The 20,460-nt window shown below is 41.0% G+C and overlaps 1 protein-coding gene across 2 annotated transcripts in view; it reads left to right on the top strand.

Moving 5' to 3' along the window:
• The window catches only part of FERMT1 (FERM domain containing kindlin 1), a 283,134-nt gene that overhangs the window by 92,140 nt on the left and 170,534 nt on the right, over positions 1-20,460 (top strand). For both annotated transcript variants that reach the window (XM_085612639.1, XM_085612638.1), the window contains 3 exons: positions 6,226-6,459; positions 7,766-7,906; positions 12,888-13,101. In XM_085612639.1, the coding sequence (XP_085468765.1) occupies positions 6,226-6,459; positions 7,766-7,906; positions 12,888-13,101 (589 nt within the window). The remainder of the gene's footprint in view (positions 1-6,225; positions 6,460-7,765; positions 7,907-12,887; positions 13,102-20,460) is intronic.

Raw genomic sequence — 20,460 nt, 5'->3', positions numbered from 1 at the left:
TAACTTGACCTGGTGACGCAGAAGTTGAACCGCTGTTTTTGTATCTGTGGGATGGCCCTTGCATAAGAGGCCACATAATGAATTTGTCCTCATATAAATTACAACACTCCCCCCCCAAAAATTAACAAGAGGCATAGTCCATTAGTTAACATATAACAAATATGCCATCACTAAACTCCAATATCCTGTTGAATAGAAAAGGATGGTAACCGACTAAAACTAATTTCTTGATAAATTTTACTCGCCATTGTGGCATGAGAATAATAGAACTACTGTCTTGCATTTTGAATATGATATACCCCTTTCCCTTTCATGTTTGTAAATCTATGAGGCAGACTGAAGTCCTTGCCAAGTGTCAAACCACATTGGTTACTTACTCTGGATCACCGTCTCCTCTTGTATACAGGATTTATTGGTGAGCGTAGATACTAGTAATAACATTTCTATGGATGAAGAGAGGAGCATGTTCAAATCCGCCCTGAGATGCCACCACCAAATGATCCAGACCACTAAATGTGCTGCTCTGGCAGACTGCACCAATGCCAGCACCAACAGAAGCAAAGAAATCTTTCACATTGTGAAAGATTTCACCTCACCATCTGCCGTCCCCAACTTGATCGCTCCCTCGTAGGACCTCTGCACCAATCGTTATCAATTCTTCAGCAATAAAATAACCGCCATTTACAGCAACCTCAGTCCACAACTAAAGTTGACAGACCTCTCCAACTACCTGACAATCTTATCCAAAGAATCAGTGCTACCACTTGACCTGTCATCACCCCAGAAGAAACCATCAACACCATGAAGTCCATCTACTCAGGGGCCCCATCGGACCCCTGCTCCACCTCCCTTACTACAAAGAACTGCAACTCATCAGCGTCATGCTTACACCCATTCTGAATGCCTCCACCACTTGCGCCACCTTCCCAGATGCTAGGAAAAATGTAACTGCCTTCCCATTCCTGATCAAATCCTCTGCAGACCCTTCAATGCTTGCCAACTACAGACCGGTCTCCCTGTTACAATTCCTGGCCAAGGACTTAAATAAAATGATTAACAGATACCTCACTGAATACCTCCATGACCAACAGCTCCTTGACACCACTCAATCAGGTTACAGACCTAACCACAGCACGAAACTGCTCTCATCGCCACCATGGATGACATCCATATGACTCTGGGCAGAGGAGACAAAGCGGCTCTTGTCCTCCTGGACTTCTCTGCCGCATTTGATGCAATCTCTCAACCTACCCTCATCCTACCCCTACACGACATTTGAACCCAAGGGCATGGGCTCCAATGGATGAGCTCCTTCCTGACAGGAAGGACCCAGTCAATTAGCCTGGCACCATACACCTGAGATGCCCACAACCTCATCTGCAGAGTTCCACAAGGATCCTCCCTGAGCCCGACCCTCTCCAACTCATATATGATCCCTCTAACCAGCATTATCCGCTCTCACAATATCAACCTCCTCTACTACGTGGACGACACACAACTCATTTTCTCCCTTATGGACAAGACGCCCAGTAGCTGGATCAAGTTCAATACCTGCATGACTGAAATTACACACCAACAGTCTAAAGCTAAACACTGACAAGACCAAAATCATGTACTTTGGAAGAACACATGGTGGCCAACAGAGTCAGGACCGACACCCACCCCACCACCCATGTCAAGAACCTTGGTATCCTTATCAACAGCAAATTCGACATTACCGCCACCGCCTCATGCTTCCATACCCTAAGGATGCTGAGAAAGATTTTCAAATTATCCCAGTCAACACCCAGAAAACTGTCAGGCTTGCCCTGCTCACAAGCAAACTGGAGTACAGGAACAGTCCTATGCCGGGATCAACAACATACTCATTAGAAGGCTGCAGACTATTCAAGACCCAGTGGCCAGAATCACTCTCAATCTCCCACAGTGTACTTGCATCACACCACACCTGAAGAGGCTCCACTGGCTGACCCTCGATAAATTAGCACAATTTTAACTCCTCACACACACTTCTAAGGCACTACATAACACTGGCCCAGTGTACCTCAACAATCTTATCTGCTTCCGCAAACCTTCTAGACACCACTGCTTGTCTGGACACCTGAAACTCTCACATACAGAAAAGCAGATCTGGTGGTTGAGCCTTCTCCTAAATCACTCCTAAGGCATGGAATGACCTGCCGGTGTACATAAGAGACTCTTCCCAACTTCTTAAATTCCACAAGAAGCTACTCCCAGTCAACACCCAGAAAACTGTTACATTCACCCTGCTCACAAGCAAGCGGGACTACGGGAACAACCGCAATGCTGGGATCAACAATATACTCATTAGAAGGCTGCAGACTGTTCAGGACTCAGCGGCCAAAATCACTCTCAATCGGTTATATGACAGAGGCACACATTGCTAAACCACACTTGCCTCAACCACGCAGCCCCAACAACAAATGCGACTGACCAATGCATTCCTTTCCCACGCAAGCCTTTACCATGCATGCCTTTATGATTACATTTCGTGGTAAGAGCATAACTGGTAAAGGGATATCTGGTAAAGACCATGCCCCAACCACCCCACTCTGAGCCCTAAACACTACCCTGACCCCGAGCCCTAAATGCTACCCCAACCCCCCGCTCTAAACACTACTCTGATAACCACTTGAGCCCTAAACACTACCCCGATCCCCTGAGCCCTAAACATTACCCAACCCAGAGCCCTAAACACTACCCTGACCTCCCTGAGCCTTTATCACTACCCCAACCCCCCTGAACCCTAAACACTACCCCGACTACCCTGAGCCCTAAACACTACCCTGACCTTCCTGAGCCCTAAACACTACCCAACTCCCCAGCCATAAACCCCCCTGAGCCCTAAACACTATCCTGACCTCCCTGAGCCTTTATCACTACCCCAACCCCCCTGAACCCTAAACACTACCCCGACTACCCTGAGCCCTAAACACTACCCTGACCTTCCTGAGCCCTAAACACTACCCAACTCCCCAGCCATAAACCCCCCTGAGCCCTAAACACTATCCTGACCCCCGAACCTTAAACACCACCCCTACCCGATCCCTAAACACTACTGGCCCGAGCCCTAAACCCCACCCCACCAAAACCTGGCTCCAGCCTCACTTACCTCACTGCGTCCTCTTCCGATCCTTCCTGCTCCTGGGCTCGCCCATCCCAGCATCTAGACCACACACTGCTTTAACCACGCAAATGCATGGTTAAGGCATATGCATGGTTAAGGTATACATAGAGGAGCTTGCGGGGAAACAGCACATGTGGCTCTGTCTGCGTTGTTAAGGCCGTTTCCCCTCTCAATCTCCCACACTGTGCCCGCATCACACCACACCTGAGGGGACTCCACTGGCTCCTTATTCACAAACTAGCACAATTCAAACTCCTCACACACACTTTTAAGGCACTCCATAACACTAGCCTATCGTACTACAAAAATCTCTTTCGCTTTCACAAACCTTCCATTCAACACTGCTCATCTGAATTCCTACTTGTACAAATCACTCACATACCGAAAACCAGTTCTGGTGGTTGAGCCTTCTCCTACATCACTTCTAAGGCATGGAATTACCTGCCGCTATACATAAGAGACTCCTCCTAACTTCTTAAATTCTGCAAGAAGCTAAAGACCTAACTTTTCAGGTACTCCCACTAGGCCCTCCCAGCTATGTGCTCCACAAATCTGCATAACATATTTATTTATTTAATTACTCCACTTGTAAGGCACACAAATCAGCTCCAAAAGGATCTCTAGGCACCATTGCAGTGTGGGAGCAGACTGTAAGTTAGAGCTTACTGAGTGAATAGCCGTGTTTTCAAGAGTGTTTTTAATTTGGTGAAGTCTGTGCATGCTCGGATAGATAAGGGTAGCCTATTCCAGTGATGGGGGGCCGGGAATCAGAAGGAGCGGCTTCTGAATCTCGTCGCTCTAAACCGTTTTGGGCAAAGAAGCAAAAGATCGCTCGATGTAAGCTGCCGTGCTGGGATATATGGTTGCAGTTTCTTCCCAAGGTACAGAGGGCCCTTCCCCAGCAGGGTCTTACACACCAGGCAGAGAAGTTTGAAAAGCATGCGCTTTTTAATCGGAAGCCAGTGAAGGGAGTGTAGAGAGGGCTCAGATGGAGAGCGGGGGGAAGATTCAGGATCAGTCGAGCAGCCGAGTCTGCACCACCTGGAGCCTGGCCAGAAGGCCTTCGTTAGTACCCACCAGAAGGGCATTGCCGTAGTCCAGGTGGCTCATTATCAGTGCTTGTACCAGAGACTTCCTGGCATGCAAACAAGCCCATTGAAATACTTTTTTGAGGTTTCACAGGAAGCCAAAACAGGTTCTAGTCACTGTTTTGACATGTTCATTCATAGTGAGTTTATCGTCTATCGTTATTCCTAGGTTCCTTGCATATTAGTTGGATAAAGGTGGGGGGCCACCAATCTTCTAACCAAGCTGTATGTGCCTTCCCAAACCAAAGGATCTCTGTTTTGGTCATCTTCAGTTGAAGGCAGTTCTGAGACATCCATGTATCTACTGACTGTAAGCATAGTTTAAATCTCTTTTTGGTCAGGGCGGTGTCATGGTCCATAGTGGTCCATAGGATCTTATGAGTCGTGCTGGGGGGCATATATATATTAAATAGGGTGGGGCTCAGAACTGAGCCTTGTGCTACCCACTTATCTAGAGATGAGGATGCAGATGTGAGCCGGCCCAACAGGACCAAGTTTGTACATTCTGACAAGAAGTTGATCAGCCATTTGAGGGCTTTACCAAGCTCCACCATATACACCATGGATCTCTGCTACATCAGTCTTGGCACTGACATGCACTTCTTTTTAGGTGAATGTGAAAATGTGGTCAATCAAAATGCCATCGATCACAATGTAAGACAGCCAGTTTCTGGTGCGCTGATCAGTTGCCTCTCACTGTATGTTGTGGTGGGCCAAAGCAAAATGTGGCTGACAGACAAATGGATGAAGAGGGCTAACTCAAAGTCCCCTGGTGTATGTAGAGCTTAAGTATTTTTTAATTAATGATTTTTTTCCATCACATAAGGAAAACTTTTGATGAAAATTTTTGCGCACCACGTCAGCCTCTGCTAGCCATATTAATCTTCATTCTATGTCTTTATGTGTGCTGGTTGAAAATAACGTCACAGCAAAGAAGCAGGCTTGATTCCAGTTGTGCATGCACAATGCTTTGTTGATGTTTTCCTCTCCTAGGAATTTACCTATGGCTCATGGTATCGTCACGGTTGTATTATTTTCCATAAATGACTCTGGGGACTCTTGCCCAAGAACTTAGTGGCTCTTTACAGTAGCCGACAGACTTCAGTCCGTCCGCCATCGTCCCGGGAACTGGCATCACCCTGCCATATGGCGACGGTCCCGCACAGCAAATAGCAAATGACAATGCGACCGCCACTCTGGCAGCCGCAAAAGGAATGTTTAACATTACGGCGGGTGCTGCTGGCTGCAGCACCCACCACAATGTTAAAAATGCAGGTTGTGCATTTCCCTGCACTATGCGGCAGTCACCTCGTGGGGCATGCCACCTGGTGAAGAGAACTGTAGGGGGGCACCATAGGTGCCCCCCAAGGGCACAATTACATTGCCTCTGCACTCCGGGGCGCCCGCAACGTTCCCCCAAAGTACATTCCCGCCAGCCTTTGAATGGCGGTTGAACTGCCATTCAAAGGCTGGCGGGGATGCTGCATCCTAATGTGGCAGAGAGTGCCTGCTAGGCACCGCCACCATTCTGGGTATGCTGGCCGGGTCAGACCTGTGGCGGATGGGCTTTCCGTCCGCAAGCACACCGCCCGCCATCCTTATCTGGCGGACAGAGAATGACTGCACGATGTTCACCGCCATCGTAATGACCCCCTTACTAACCACAGACAAATAGAAATGAATGTCTCTGTGTTTCTCCTTCACCCTTGCTCTTCAGGGACACATCACACCCCCCAATAGCACTCACCTTTACTGTGCGGCTATGACACACCAAGACCAATCACAGTTCACTCACGTCCATGGTAATCGATCTCCTGTTGGTAGTGGTCATCTTGGCGGTTTTACAAGTTGATGTGCTTTCAGCAACTTTCTAAGTCCTGAAAGACAAATCATTTGTATATTGCTGATTCTCAAGAAGGTTTACAGAAAAGAAACCGAGCCTGCTCCTTCCAAGATTCTAAAAGGTGGTGTTTTTTCATTGCCTTGCAGGTGTTTCAAGGGACTGGTCTGACTATGCGCTCTGGTGGGAAAAAAGAAAATGCTGGCTTTTGAAAACCCATTGGACCCTGGACAAGTATGGCGTTCAGGCTGATGCTAAACTTACATTTAGTCCCCAGCATAAACCTTTGCGGCTTCGTTTGCCGAACATGAAAACGGTGAGACTGAAAGTGAGTTTCTCAGCGGTGGTCTTCAAAGCTGTTGCCGAAATCTGCAGGACTATAAGTAAGTCAAATGGAAATACTATCACATTAACTTGCCTAATATGAAGATTACTTGAATTTGCTTTTTTCATGTGATATTTGATTGCACAGAATCCAATTTACATATTTTTTCAGCACCTAAGCACATTTGTCTAACACTGGAGAGTCAGAATCAGGAATTGCAGACTTCTGTGCCTGCTTTTGAGACAAAAGTTCCTCGTGGAAAGCGAGCTGTGACATCCTCCCTTCATTGTGTCCACTTTGGCTGGGCATTTAATGCCCTCCCATCCGTTGCCTCTTTGCTGGAATCAGATGTAGTTGGTGTAATTAATGACCTTCATTCGTTTAGTGCTAAAATATGAAAACCATCACTGAACGAGATCAATCAATATACATCTAACATGTTGCATCCAGTCTCAGAATGTCCCTTCACAAATCGATTTTATCAATATGTGGATTAAGACTGCAACTCATAGAATGCACTTGTTTGTTAATGGAAAACGCGGAACACATGGTGCCTTGCTTACATGGAACAAGCTAGCTAAAATGTTTTTATTTCATTATTCCTGATTTGAAATTAAAGGTATTGTGAAATTTCAAAGAGGGGCACATTTGAGTTGTTTTATTTTGCCAAATATGTACTTAGTGTTTACTGTATCTTACTTTCATGTTTATTTGCAACCACTTCACGAGTACTGGATAACTATTTTACAGTGCCAACTGTCCATATATTTATGTTACCTGCTTAAAATTGCTTCTAAGTAGTTAATGACTAAGTCCCGAATAAAGGCGCTGCTCTGAAACAAGAACATATCACCAGCAACAAGTATGTCATGGATCTAAATTAATATATTCCTGAATAAAAGTGTGTTTTTACAGAAAAACAATTATTTCTACCAAAGCCATCGGACCAACACTGAAAAGAGCAGATAATGAATTACACTTTAATGTATTTTTATGTTCTCTATGTATACTACGTTGTGTTTTACATCTTACTGTATTGTACTTTTTTTTTTTACATGTTTTATTACATATAGTCAAAATAAGTTAAGACTGATAATACTGAAATTAACATGTAAGAGGTGTATGTTCGAATCCTGAGCCATATCTCTGGCCCTCTCTCAGCATTTGCAAAACAGCACTACACACCAGCCCCTAAGTCCTTCTTGTTTATACTGTGTAATATTATACCATGAATTGCGCGAGCAACTTCAATGTGCTGTTCAAACAAGCATCTCAAACTTGTCAATCAAAATCAATTGCTTACTAGTCAGGTAGATCACGTTTAAATGTATACTGTTATTTTTTATTTTTATATTGCTTTGCAGACATTAGACACCCAGAAGAGCTTTCTTTGTTAAAACCACCAGAAGGTTCTGTAAAAAAGAAAAAGAAAAAAGATGGCAAGGACCTGATGGATGAAGATATCCTTTCTTTGGATGGTTATTCAACAATACCTGGCTCACCAGGTAACCACGTGCCCACAATTTTATCAGAATTTCGTTTAATGTAAAATCAAGGTGTTTGTATGAAACTCAAACTTGTGCATTCAGAATCGAAACAAGAATATTACCACACTTATTACTTGAAGCATTTGACTTTCTATTTGAAAAAAACTATGGACTATCAAGAAGTGAAAGTAGAAGGGCATGCGCTGCAAGCAGCAATAATTCAATCAATACCTTTGTTAGAATGAGCTTCAAAATACATTTTAGGATACATTTAAAAAGGATCAGAAGGTAGAGTTCAAGAGGCATGTTTTTATTGATGGGGACAAATTTATGTTGCATATAGTGTCCCCATTTACCATTCTGTTGATCATACCCAATAGTGCAGCATAATTAGCTCATGACCATAACCAGGCTTTTTTAACACATATATATTTCTTTTTCAGGACTTGTAGAAGTAGTGCTCACAAGCATCCTTTCAATGCCAGCATGACTATTCTTTACTTATTACTATTTTACTCCACGGATGCTAAGGAGACACGGTTCCTTTGGCTCATTCTTTCATGTTTCATGTCAAACTCTCCAATTCAAGAAATTCAGCAGCCTGCAAATATACTTATAGGTTTGAATTATCAATTCCTTCTTTTATAGAAATTTAATTTTAAGAGTTTTCCAACCCTAGATCCTTTTGCGACCAAATAGTGTAGCATATTTTGTGTCGCGTTAAGTCTATAGGTTGTGCTGTGGGAATGCAGGTGTTCCCCGAGGAGGGGAAGGGGTGACCAGTAGGAAGTTGTTGACCCCCCGCAGGTGCCACTTTACGGGGTATTAGCAACACATTTCATACACTGTATTCATTATTAACTTTAGTGGCATGAAAAGAGGGAGTAAGTATTCACATTATGCGTGCAAGTTCCCCAAACATCACCATATATTTAGGGTAATTGGTAGGTGATTGTGTTCTCAATATTACATCTTAATTCCAACCAGTAGTTTTTGCATAAACATATACATATGCTAATGATTAATAAAGTTACTCAATCACACTTAGAACCCATTTCACCAAGAGGTTAATACACAAAATATGTTTTGGAGGATGTAAAGTAGTATTACTTTACATACTGTAATTCACAAACTTCCAGCAGGAGTTCTCCACCAATTCTATTTTCTGTATTGAGATCTCCGCACACATAGAATTTCATAGTAAATGTGAAAGGGAGAGTTGGTAGTAGTGCACAATGTAGAATAATTATTACAAACTAGGTGGGTTTAATGCAGAATGCACCCCTACCCAATAGTAAGACAATTACAATGCACAAAATACACATTTAATCTACTATTATAGTGGTATGTAAAAAAAAGGCTTACATGTACTCAAGTGCCGTCTTTGTGTCAGCCAACCACCTCACATGGCCAGCCCCTGGTACTGCGACACATCCATAGAAATCAATGTAGGCAGGGCAGAGCACATAGGGAAATATTTAAAATGTATTTATATCAAATAACATTTTTAAATACATTTTGTAGATCTGTATTTAAATGATTCTGATTTGATTTTGTGTAAATCAAAATGTCTAAATGTTACATTATTAATATGCATACTAACACTTTAATACAATATATTGTAAACAAATAAAACAAATCACAAATAGAATATAACTTGAATCCAAGGTTGTGATGCATTCTACACAAATAATAATGTAAGTGTAAAATATGAAATATTTACATTTTAATTGATTTTGTTTAATTCAAAAATATAAATTTTAAATTATTATGTTGAATAATTGAGATATATTGCTTTTGTGGTGGTGTGTTGTCCCTTTTTACTGTGGTTGCCCCAGGGTAAATACGAGTTTGGGAAACTGTGTTCTAATTATTTTTAATCTAAAAAAATATTTTATTATTCTAAAATTAATTTTCTTAAAATCCCAAATTCTTTCTGTGGCACATATTCTATGGACACATTAAGGCAGAAAGTTACTAATAGTAACATTTCACTCATAATTTCAGTTGTAAGATTCCACACCCTTCATTTGAGTAAGAAGGGAATCAAAAGTCTACATCTAGGTGTAAATCTACATACTTAAATAGTGAGTTCCATCCATGAGGATAATCACACCTAAATGTAGTTGTAGATGTACACATGAGGAGATCCCATGCAAACTCACCTTTGGTGATAGGGCCCAAACCTTTCCTTCATTAAAAAGTTCGACTTATTCCAGAAACATCAGCAGTACACAAGAGTTAAGTCGCACCAAGTCATAGAATTCATAGAAGCATCTTTGTGAACTGAGACCATAGTTCTGATATGTTCTCCATAATTGGTGCGTTCTACTAGGCTGCAATGGATGCACAAGGTTCAAGAATGATTTTGTGCGCAGTCGGATTCTTCTCACTACAATTCATAGCAGCCAATAAGTGAATATTGGCAATTCTGAGCGATAACTGTATCTTTCTTGTCATGTTAAATTCAGATGAACACTGACTAAAGTTTGATTCCTTTTGACACAATGCCGTTCTTCAACCAGAAAGGGTAAGTTACAATTACTGGGATACAAAGGAAGTGCATGAATGCAACAAAGGTATGGCTCTGCATTTCAGCAGGCATCAGGAAAAGTCAAACCTTTCTCTTTCTCATTTCCTTTGGGTCTTAAAATTGGTAATTGGAGGTAAATATCCCCCTGATAGTCTCTAATGGATCAGGGCGGTTGTATAACTAGGTAAATGCCTGTCAGTGGGAAGTGGTCTGAAATACAGTGAGGGTAATGGGAAGACGCCACAGGGGGAATACAAGTCCAGACCCACACCAGTATCAACTTCAGGGCTTATACAGAGTGGTCTCTTATCTCACACAATTTTAAGTTAGAGTTATTATGGGGACAAATGTTTAGTGTATTAGTTTGACTATATTGGGCCTTTACTCCATCGGACAGAAAGGAGCAAAAAGGATGCATAGGAGTTCAAACATTCTGAACACTAGAGATCACAGGATTTCTTGACTGACTCCTACACCCCTGAAAGCCATTTTACTATTCACAGAAATCCAGTCGGTGTTACGTTCCCACATACAAGTGAATACTATGACGATGTAATATGTAGTTTGTGGTTGGGGGGTCGATAACGTTTTAACCGCACACTCTATCATCCAACCACACAACTTACTGCAAATCAAGTTACATCACTGCTAGTGGCCCCGGCAAGATGTTTAACAAAAGAGAGGATAGCACTTTTTGTAGCTGAGGTTGTATTAGTGATGGATTGCTACTTGCTATTCTCAAAATATTCATCCCTTGCTCCTCCCGTTTTGAATGGTGGTCCCCTGACTCTGAAATAGTTGATCAATTTCTTTAGGGAAATGTTAATATTTTGTATTCCAGCCCTCCAAGGAATGGTGATCTATACAAGCACAGCAGTGTACTTTCACAATCTGCCATCATGAAATAGAAAGCTCCAAAAAAGATTTAGTTAACCCCTTTTCCTTTGTTACTATCAGTCTTGTCATAGTCAAAAATGTGGCTCATCAGATTCCACTAATCCCTTCAAGATGGAAGCTGAACCCAGACTATTCACAGATCTTCTGCAGATGAAGTTTTATCAGCCCTTGCACCCGAAGGATTGTCCTATTTTTCAGTAAATCGGAAGGCCTCTATGCTTGTTCACCTTTTAATGCTAAAAATGAAATGTACCCATCTCTCCTGCAACTCAGGCCCATGCCTCCCATTTCTGTTGAAGGACATGCTTCTCAGCCTTCTTCAACAGGCTCACCTCCTGCCCAGAAGGTAAGTGGAGTAGAAAATGTATTCTATCAGCAGATTCTGAACTAAAGGCCAGATTCGTCAAAAGTCTGGTTGAAATTTGCTCCAAAATTGATCACGGACCATATGCACCACGTTTTTTATCTTTGTGATGCGACCTATGTACTAATATGTTACATTGCAATATATCCAGTTGCAGGAAGTCTCAGAATGACCTGCTTAATGAATATTAGGCAGGTCACTATTTCTAACCAACTGTGATAGCTACAAACATGGAGAGGTTGTCATGCAAGGAACAGCAGACCAACATCCCTTTGTTTTTATTCCTAAAAAAGAAACGTCTCTGTTTTCCTGAAACTAACCATTGCTTTCCTGTTTGAGAAAACTTAGTGGAGGGGGGCAGGCAGTGGTCTTCTGGACCACCACCTACTTCCCCAAATGCTACCAACAGAAACTGGATGGTGTCCCAAGGGTACATCTTCCTCCTTGCAAATCAGTTACCACCTTCTTTGAGGTGTTTAAAACTGATCAATAATTTGCAAAAGCAATTGTGGTCACAAACCATTGATGCATACAATACTGAATCACAATTCTGAAGGAACGCCCTTCGATGCCGCTTCCTAATTCCGATTAGATATTGGTCAGGAAACACATTTTGCAAGTCTGAAATGCTTTGAAAACATACCAAAAAGGCAATTTATAGTCACAAACCCTATGATAATTGCTTGTGGAGGCAAGATAGTTTACCACGTTCATCCAACCCTGATCCTAAGGTAATTGGACTTGTACAGTATAACCAGTCGCTCTTTCTTAAGCAGTCCTCTCAGTTGGACTTATAAAACATTTTACAACCTGGATGTTATATTAGAACACATTTTCCTGCCTTCATAAAATCAGCTCATTAAGACCTCCTTCCAGGGCTGGTACTACGACAAGAGAATATTGTCCTGCTGACTAGGGCATCCTCAACATAAATCAGTTCCTGGTTATTCCTGCCAGCAGCAAGTGAGTCTGAAATTCCTGGAGGCTGAGGCAAGAGTTTTGTTTTCTAGGGCAGCATAAGTCCTTGAAAGCTTTGATAGAAAATAAGTTGACTGTATTTAACAAACGTAAAGAACTTATTGTTTATGTGAATGTGTCAAGTAACATCTACTATAGCACTGTTTACTTTCTTTGCCATCTCTGAATTCAGTGTACTGTGAACACCCTTTGGGACATTGTGTTGACCTGTAACTTTCCCTTTGCAGCCAGTCCCGGACTGTACAGTAAAACCATGACTCCCATGTATGACCCGGTCAATGGAACACCAGCATCTTCAACAATCACGTGGTTCGGTGACAGCCCACTGACTGAGCAGAACTGTAACATATTATCATTCAGCCAGCCCAACTGTCCTCCAGAGAAACTCATTGAAATGTACCAACCTCGTACTTTACTAAAGAAAGCAGATCTCAATGCAGGGTAAGGATTATTTTATATTTGAAAGCAGATTCAAATAGGCATTTTTAAGAACAGTATTGTGAAGTCATGTATTAAAGTAGTTGCATCTCTTGCTGTGAGGGATTTATACAGTAGCACTTTCAATGTGTTTGCTCATTTATAAAGCAAGCACTGTAATTTTCAAACATTCTTTTTAAATACATTGTAGATCATTGTGCCTAATTATGTTGTATCAGAAACACACATAGGTGATAAAAACATTAGTAGGTCAAGGTGTTTTAGGCTTTGGTGATGTAATTTCATACATGGGATATCCACTTTGCTCATACGTGACTTTTCTATGTTTTAAAATTGAAACCAGATTGCACTTACTGTAATGTATACTGTGCAACATTGTAGGCTGCCTATATATTGTGGACGCCTGCAATATATATATAAATGTCTGTCTCTAAATTTCCTTATGCACTCTAATTGTGACATTATTGGTCACCCGTAAAAAGAGAATCGCATAGCTACTCAACTGAAATAAGTTATTATGTTTGGATTGTGGTGTCTCAAATTTGAAAGGCAGATCTGACAGCAGAGTGCCTTTTAAATAATGACAACAAGAACTAGAGTTTCAGCTCTTCTGAATTGTTTCCCAGATATCAACACTTTTTATCATAAAAAATGATTTATGGCAGTATGTCTATTTTTTACACAGCCACAGTTCATTACACTAATGCAGGTATTTGTATGTTAGCACACATGCTGAACTCTGGCCATTTCTGGAAGGGACTTTTATGAAAGTGATTCTAATATTTTTTGCAACAAACTACTAGGTGTTTATAGTTTACTTTCATACTACATATTACACATTTATTTAGCAAATCTGTAAATGTACTATTGAGTTCATATCAAGTAGCAAGAGATCGAAGAGTTGATCTATTTGGAGGATGGGTAATGGTGTGATCAGGTATTAGAACTAAAATACCATCTGCTGTACCTTAAAAACATATTGCAAGTCAACTCTGAGTTACATACCCATATCAATGAAATTGACATTTAGACACTCTTTAGTCACTAAATCCATCAGTGACTCACAATGTCCTTGGAAAGTATGGCAGAGAGTACTTATGTAAGTGCATGCATCCAATACATCCTAACAACTAGCATCCTAGATTGGAAACTTGCTGGGCTTTATTTTTCACTGCTATCAATATACTAAATCAAGAGCCATGTAAACAGATAATATGCTGAAAACATTTCTTCGAATCAATAAATGAAATCTGTGTTTAGTAAATTTAGTAGACAAAAACGAAGGGCACATTTATCACTTGGTTTCTATTCCTCTTTTAAAAGATCAGTCATATGACCTCTGGAGCACACAGTCTAAGACAGTCTGACAAACCTTGATCAAATGAAGGCCAGAAACACTGGTTAGTTTTAAGGTGGTCGCAAATTGTGCCCCACCATATTTTGATCAGTCTTTTCTGGAAATAGCTCCTGTGGAAAAGATCCGGTGCCTGTGTAATTTACTTGTACTGTGGGGAGAAGCAACCCCAGGGATGAAGTATTTGACATCAGTGAGTGAGGGTGTCACATCCTTTAAACAATGAGGTTTGTTCAGATAACCCTGCCCAATGTAAAACAGCTCCCTCTATAGTCTCTCCCCCTGTAGTCTGGACCTCTGGTCGTACTTTCTGTCCGTTGCTGTGTGCTGAGAAGGTCGTATAACTGTACTTTCCTCTGTCTCCTTGTTGGTTATATTGATACATGTGCAGCAGGTCAGCCATGCGAAAACCAACTGATATACAACTCAGTTCAAGAACTTGATTTGATCATAAATCCATAATTTTTGTTTCAGAACACCTCTTGTGAAACTCTCAAACTTGGCTGCACAACTTGGTTTAACATACAATGATAACATGGTTACTTCCTTATTAACAGCTTTCTCTACTGGGAGATATGAACATTACACAGACATTAACAGAGACCAATGCTTGGGAAACATTATCTCTTGTCAAAGGGAATCAAATAAAGATTGCAATGTGTGGGGCCATCATGATAAGAGTATTTACGTGTCAAAGCACCTACACTTACATCATGTGAAAATGCCCTTGCGATTGGTTTATCCAAATTACTAAAACATTTTTGATGCTATGATAATTCAAATCCTTGCTAAAGAGACCAATTTCAAAATATCTCTCCAGATAGCCATATTTAAAATAAGATTGAAGGAATTAGAAAATAAAATGTCACAGCACGACGAATTATCCACCAGTTCAAAAGTCAAAACATTAAAGATCAGTAAGTTAAAGACCGAAATAACCAAATTATCTCACTAAAACATCTTACCATGTACTATTGATAAATATTAAAGCCAGCAACAACAAAGAAATTTAAAATCAAAAGGACAGAAGAAGGTATACTCCTTCGAATTGGACATTTAGCTCCGACAAGTGGAGCAGCAAGAATAAATGTCCGAACAACAGACTTGGCCTCTTTCTTCTTAGGGAATTAAACAGCTGCTTTTAGGATATGTCCGCAACAGAGGACCATGCTGCAAAAAAGAAACACCACAAATACAAATTGCACAGTATTCCCCATGCATAACATGGATCAAGGGTAAGAAACAACAGGCTGGTATGGGTCTGACCGAGTAGTTCATCTTGATTTCATTTCCTTTGTCTGAAAAAGAAGACCGGGTTCTGAATAAGGACTTCGGGTTTGTCCGTACCCCTCAACATGATTTTTTCACAAAGAGGTGTGGATTCTGAATTGTCTGTTGAGATTTTTATTTTGATGATTAAACCATTGCCAATCAGGGTGAACCAAACACTGATCTGAAACGGTTCCAAACTGGGATCTAAATGCTCATTGAATTAATGTTACGGTCTAATCAAAAGTCCTACTCGTGAGGTTGACTGAAATGCATAACCGAACTGGAATCTGAATATTTCATAGCGTAAAATCCAAACATACCCTTCTTTTATACTGTACCTAAAAACATAAACCACAATGCCCCCCTCTCAAATGACCAATTGTCTCAAGTGTTACTTCAGTTCTAGAACCCCTTTTGAATTTTTTTTACTTTTCTTGAGGTCCCATGTAAGAACTATGCAATCCATTCTGAAGGAATAGGGTCATCCTGGGCAGCACCTTTCCTCCAAGTCTGCCCTGCCTCTATGTACACAACTTTGAATCACAAAAAATGTACCGATCCATTTATCCTGTAAGGATGGAGCATAGGAAATGCTTACAATTTCACACTGTTTTCACATGACGTGCTTCTCCAAACCTCATGACTGTTGTTTTTCACAAGACATGCTTCTCCAAGGCTCAAGAGTGTTCATGTCTTCAGGAGTGGAGAAGGATGGAAAGGTTTGCAGGGTCTGAGTGTGTATGGACAGAAGCCTCATAACTTAGAAAGACTCGTTTTGTGAAACACTCGAATAAAGATGAGAAGGATTATATGTCTCATGAGTCCAAAAGACTCTCACAAGGCTGAATTAAGGTGGTGGCTAACTTGAAGCACATAATCTCATTCCTCATAGTCCATAGTGTTCTTGTTAGGCAATCCTGCTACATAGTTGTCACCGCTGAGTCTTGTTGGAATCCTATTAACTAATCTTCCATAAAGTTGTCAAGGGCATTGGGGTAGAAGAGTAGTATCTTTCAAGAATAGACTTGCGCTCCTTTGTTTCACAAGGGGGCACCAAGTGGGATTTCAAACTTTATAGCACTTACTAGTATTTAAAGGAGTTGTCCATAAAATGACTTAATCTATAGCACTGTTTTGTTCACAAGAGTCCTCAATACTGTTATGAAGTCTATTGCACTGTTTGGTCAGCAAGGAATCAATTGTGTGGATTAAGAACTATTGCATACTCTAAAGGAAGTATATTACCACAGACATATTGTGTTATATGTTGTGCCTAGATGAAAGATAGTGAATCCATCTATCACCAGTGTTAGAAACTAACAAATGCTTTCATGTTGTAGGTATCCACTTGTCACCATGAATGAAAATCAAGAATGAAACCTTAATTTTTAATGTAGCACTTGTTGGTAAACAATCCTATTGTCATCCTTATGATTATTCGGTTAATATATAAAAAATAATTATATTTTAACTCAAAAGAAAGGCCAAGTATATGTCATGAGCATCACTTCAAGGTAAAAATACCACTGAACAAACTATAGTTATACTAAAAGTCACCTCTGTTTTTTAGGTATCAATGTTACAATGTTGCAGATTAAGCCCAGCTGTGCAATCAGGCATATGACGATATATAGTGCCTGTCTTTCTCTTGTCTCACTCCCTTTTTCCTAAGCCTACTGGATAACCCCCAATAGGATTGTGAAGTTGGCTGTGTATTTCACGAAGTGTGAATTGCCAGGTTGGGGAGGTCATAACAAATACATACCATGAGCATATAGGGTTGTGGGATTGTTCTATTGATAAGATATTGATCATATGATCAAGCAATGAAACAGAAGCCACTAACTTACATTGGATTAACAGACAAGCCCCATTGGAGGATTACTGTAAACCAGGCAAATTTAGCATTTTTGGACTTAATGATCATGCCTTCAAGTGGGTTATTACAAACTGAATTATAAAACAAACTGACAGATTGCAACTCACTTCTGTGGTTTGATAGCTTCAACCCTCCTTCTCTCAGAGCAAACTGCTTCCTCAACCAATAAACTTTTTGAAAAACGTTACCCAAAGAAAATGATCAAAAGGACATGGAGATGATACATTGATGACAATTATCAATAAACGCTAGTGTATACTTAATATGGGTACCCACAGTTATATTAAGCCTTTATTTGCCTTCAAACAGGGACTAAAAGTGAGAAATTATTTGTCCCACACCAGAACTAAAAGAAATTTGGTATGGCAATCACATTCCACAAGCTGGAACTTACTAACAATAACCCGGCGCTACCTGTGTGACAGTTGCTAAAGACTGACTCCGGTATGAACACCTTTATCATACTTCACAAACACGCCAGCTGCAACGTTGCTAATGCAATCTATTTGATTGTGTGTCTCTGGATTACTATAGGTGGGCAACATCACTAAAAATACATATTGGAACACACAGCAGGAACGCATAGTGACAATGAACAACTACCCAAATGACTATTTCCTCACAAGTGGTCCCACTGAAAATAATTTGACATGAGTTGTCTTAGAAAAAGTCTATTTTCCCACCAACCAGCCATCAGTAATTCAGAAAATATAATTATTGACTCAAAACCAGTGTAAGCAGGCAAAGCGATTGGATGTACCCCCAGTCTATAATATGCAAAAGTTACCTTTTTGAGCTACACTATGAATACTTTTGTCAAGTCTGGTCTCCTGTTATGTCTGATCTGTATTGTTCAGGTCCCATATTAAAACTGGTCATTTGTCTTACCTGACCTTATGTCCTACTTGGTCTCATGTCTTGTCTTCTGGTATGATATGTCTGGTCACATGTGCCATGTTGTTTTGTCATGGCATTTCATGTCTGGTGTGGCTGTTGTGTTGTAGCTAATCCACCGGGAAATATTAAAGTGCTCCCAAACATTTTTGTTTCAGTCAACGTTAAATGTTTTTTACTCCTGTTCATCCTCTAAGATAATTAAGTCCTTCCACATACTTTTCAAACATCTGCTTACTTCAGTGTAGTTCTATTTGATTAACTCAGGGCTTCATACAATAGTTAGAGCATCCTTAAAATAATAATTCTTTAGAACTAAGACAACTAAATCAATCAACCAGGCATGTAGGTCAAGCCCATTACATTTCACACTCTGGAACCCATATCTAGTCAGGAAGTCAATTTTTGAGATATCAACAAATGGGCCTCCTGCTAAGCAAATATGGGGCACTATAGACTAGAAGAGGAATCCCCATTGGAGTATAGCGTGTTGGGTTCCTCCCTGTTAAACCATGCAGTGTCCCAAATTTACACCACACATTTGAAAAATAGTCTTTCCCATTAGCTCCTCTGGGATGGTAGAGGAATCTGGGTAGCTTGGAGGATGATGACTTGGGTCCGGGCTGTGGGTATTCCCTCTGATACGACTGAAGGTCCTGCATAGGGCATACTACACCTGGACTCGCATGTTTAGTATGGATGGGGCATCTCATGATCGCTGTCTATGGCACTGTCATATGAGGGGCACTCTAATCCACATTGCTCTGGGTGTGCCTGAAATTAGGGGCCTACTGGAAGCGGTTGGGCGATAGGATATCACCAGGAAGAAGCATTATTGGCCGTGCTGCTGTTCAGTCCTAACCCAGTTCCCGGGTGGTTATAAGTGATACTGAATGTATAACTTCTCTGCATGTCCTTGAATTCGGCGGGGGGGGGGGGTGTTCAGATGTTTGTTCGTCATGCAAAAAACTAAATAAAGAGAAATTATAAAAAATGAAAAGGACCTGTATCCCCATAACCGATCTGAATTTGAGTTTTCTCTATGGCGTATAAGTGATCATTTAATCAACATAAAGCCAAGAAAAGATTAGGAAAGATTCTGAAAGTGGTCGGTTGCAAAGAGAATATGCCCTATGTTCACATGCTGAAAAACTACTGCTGTTGCTGGATTCTAGAGTAGTAAAACTATTGCCAGGCTGCCATTGCCTAACCTGGTGTTATCTATCTGGTGTAATGTCTTGTCTGGTCAGGTGTTCTGTTCCAAATCTTGGGTTTTATCATGCTTGGTGCCATATCTAGTTATTTAGATGTTGGGTCTGGCATTGTTTTGTGTCTTGTCTGTGTTGCACTGTGCCATGCATTGTCATGTTTGCTGTTCTGTCATCATGTCATATGTAGATTTGTCATGTTTAGATTAGTCTGGTCTGGAGACATGTCCGATCTGGTTGCATGTCTAGAGTTCTGTCATGTTGTCTGCTGTTGGGTCTGGTATGTCGTCTTTCATTAAGTTGTGTCTAGTGGTGTGCCTACTGTCGAGCCATGACTGGTGTTTCACGCGTAGTATGGTACTGGGTTTTGAGTCTGACGTCTGGTGTATCTTGTCAAGATTCATTTCTGGTGTCATGTCAGTAGTTGTTCCTGCTGTTTTGTCATGTTTGGCTTGTTGGCATCTGTCTGTTTGGGTTGTTGACTGCAGTCATATCTGGTATTGTGTCTTGTCGTGTGCAGTCTGGTGTCATGTGATGCCAAATCTAGTGAGGTGACCTATTGTGGTGCTATGGCAGGTCTGGTGTTCTTTTATATCAAACAGTGTCTGGTGTCATTTTGTGTTTTATTTGGAGTTGGGTCTCTTCACTTCTGTCTGGCATGGTGCTTGGTTCTAAGTGTGTGCTGCCTGGTGTGTTCTGTTTAGTAGTATGTTGCATATTATTGTGAATCATGTCATATAAGTAATCTAGTATGG

This window comes from Triturus cristatus, chromosome 6 (genome assembly GCF_964204655.1).
Source record: "Triturus cristatus chromosome 6, aTriCri1.1, whole genome shotgun sequence".
NCBI lineage: Eukaryota > Metazoa > Chordata > Amphibia > Caudata > Salamandridae > Triturus > Triturus cristatus.
This window is presented reverse-complemented; position numbering and strand designations above follow the sequence as displayed.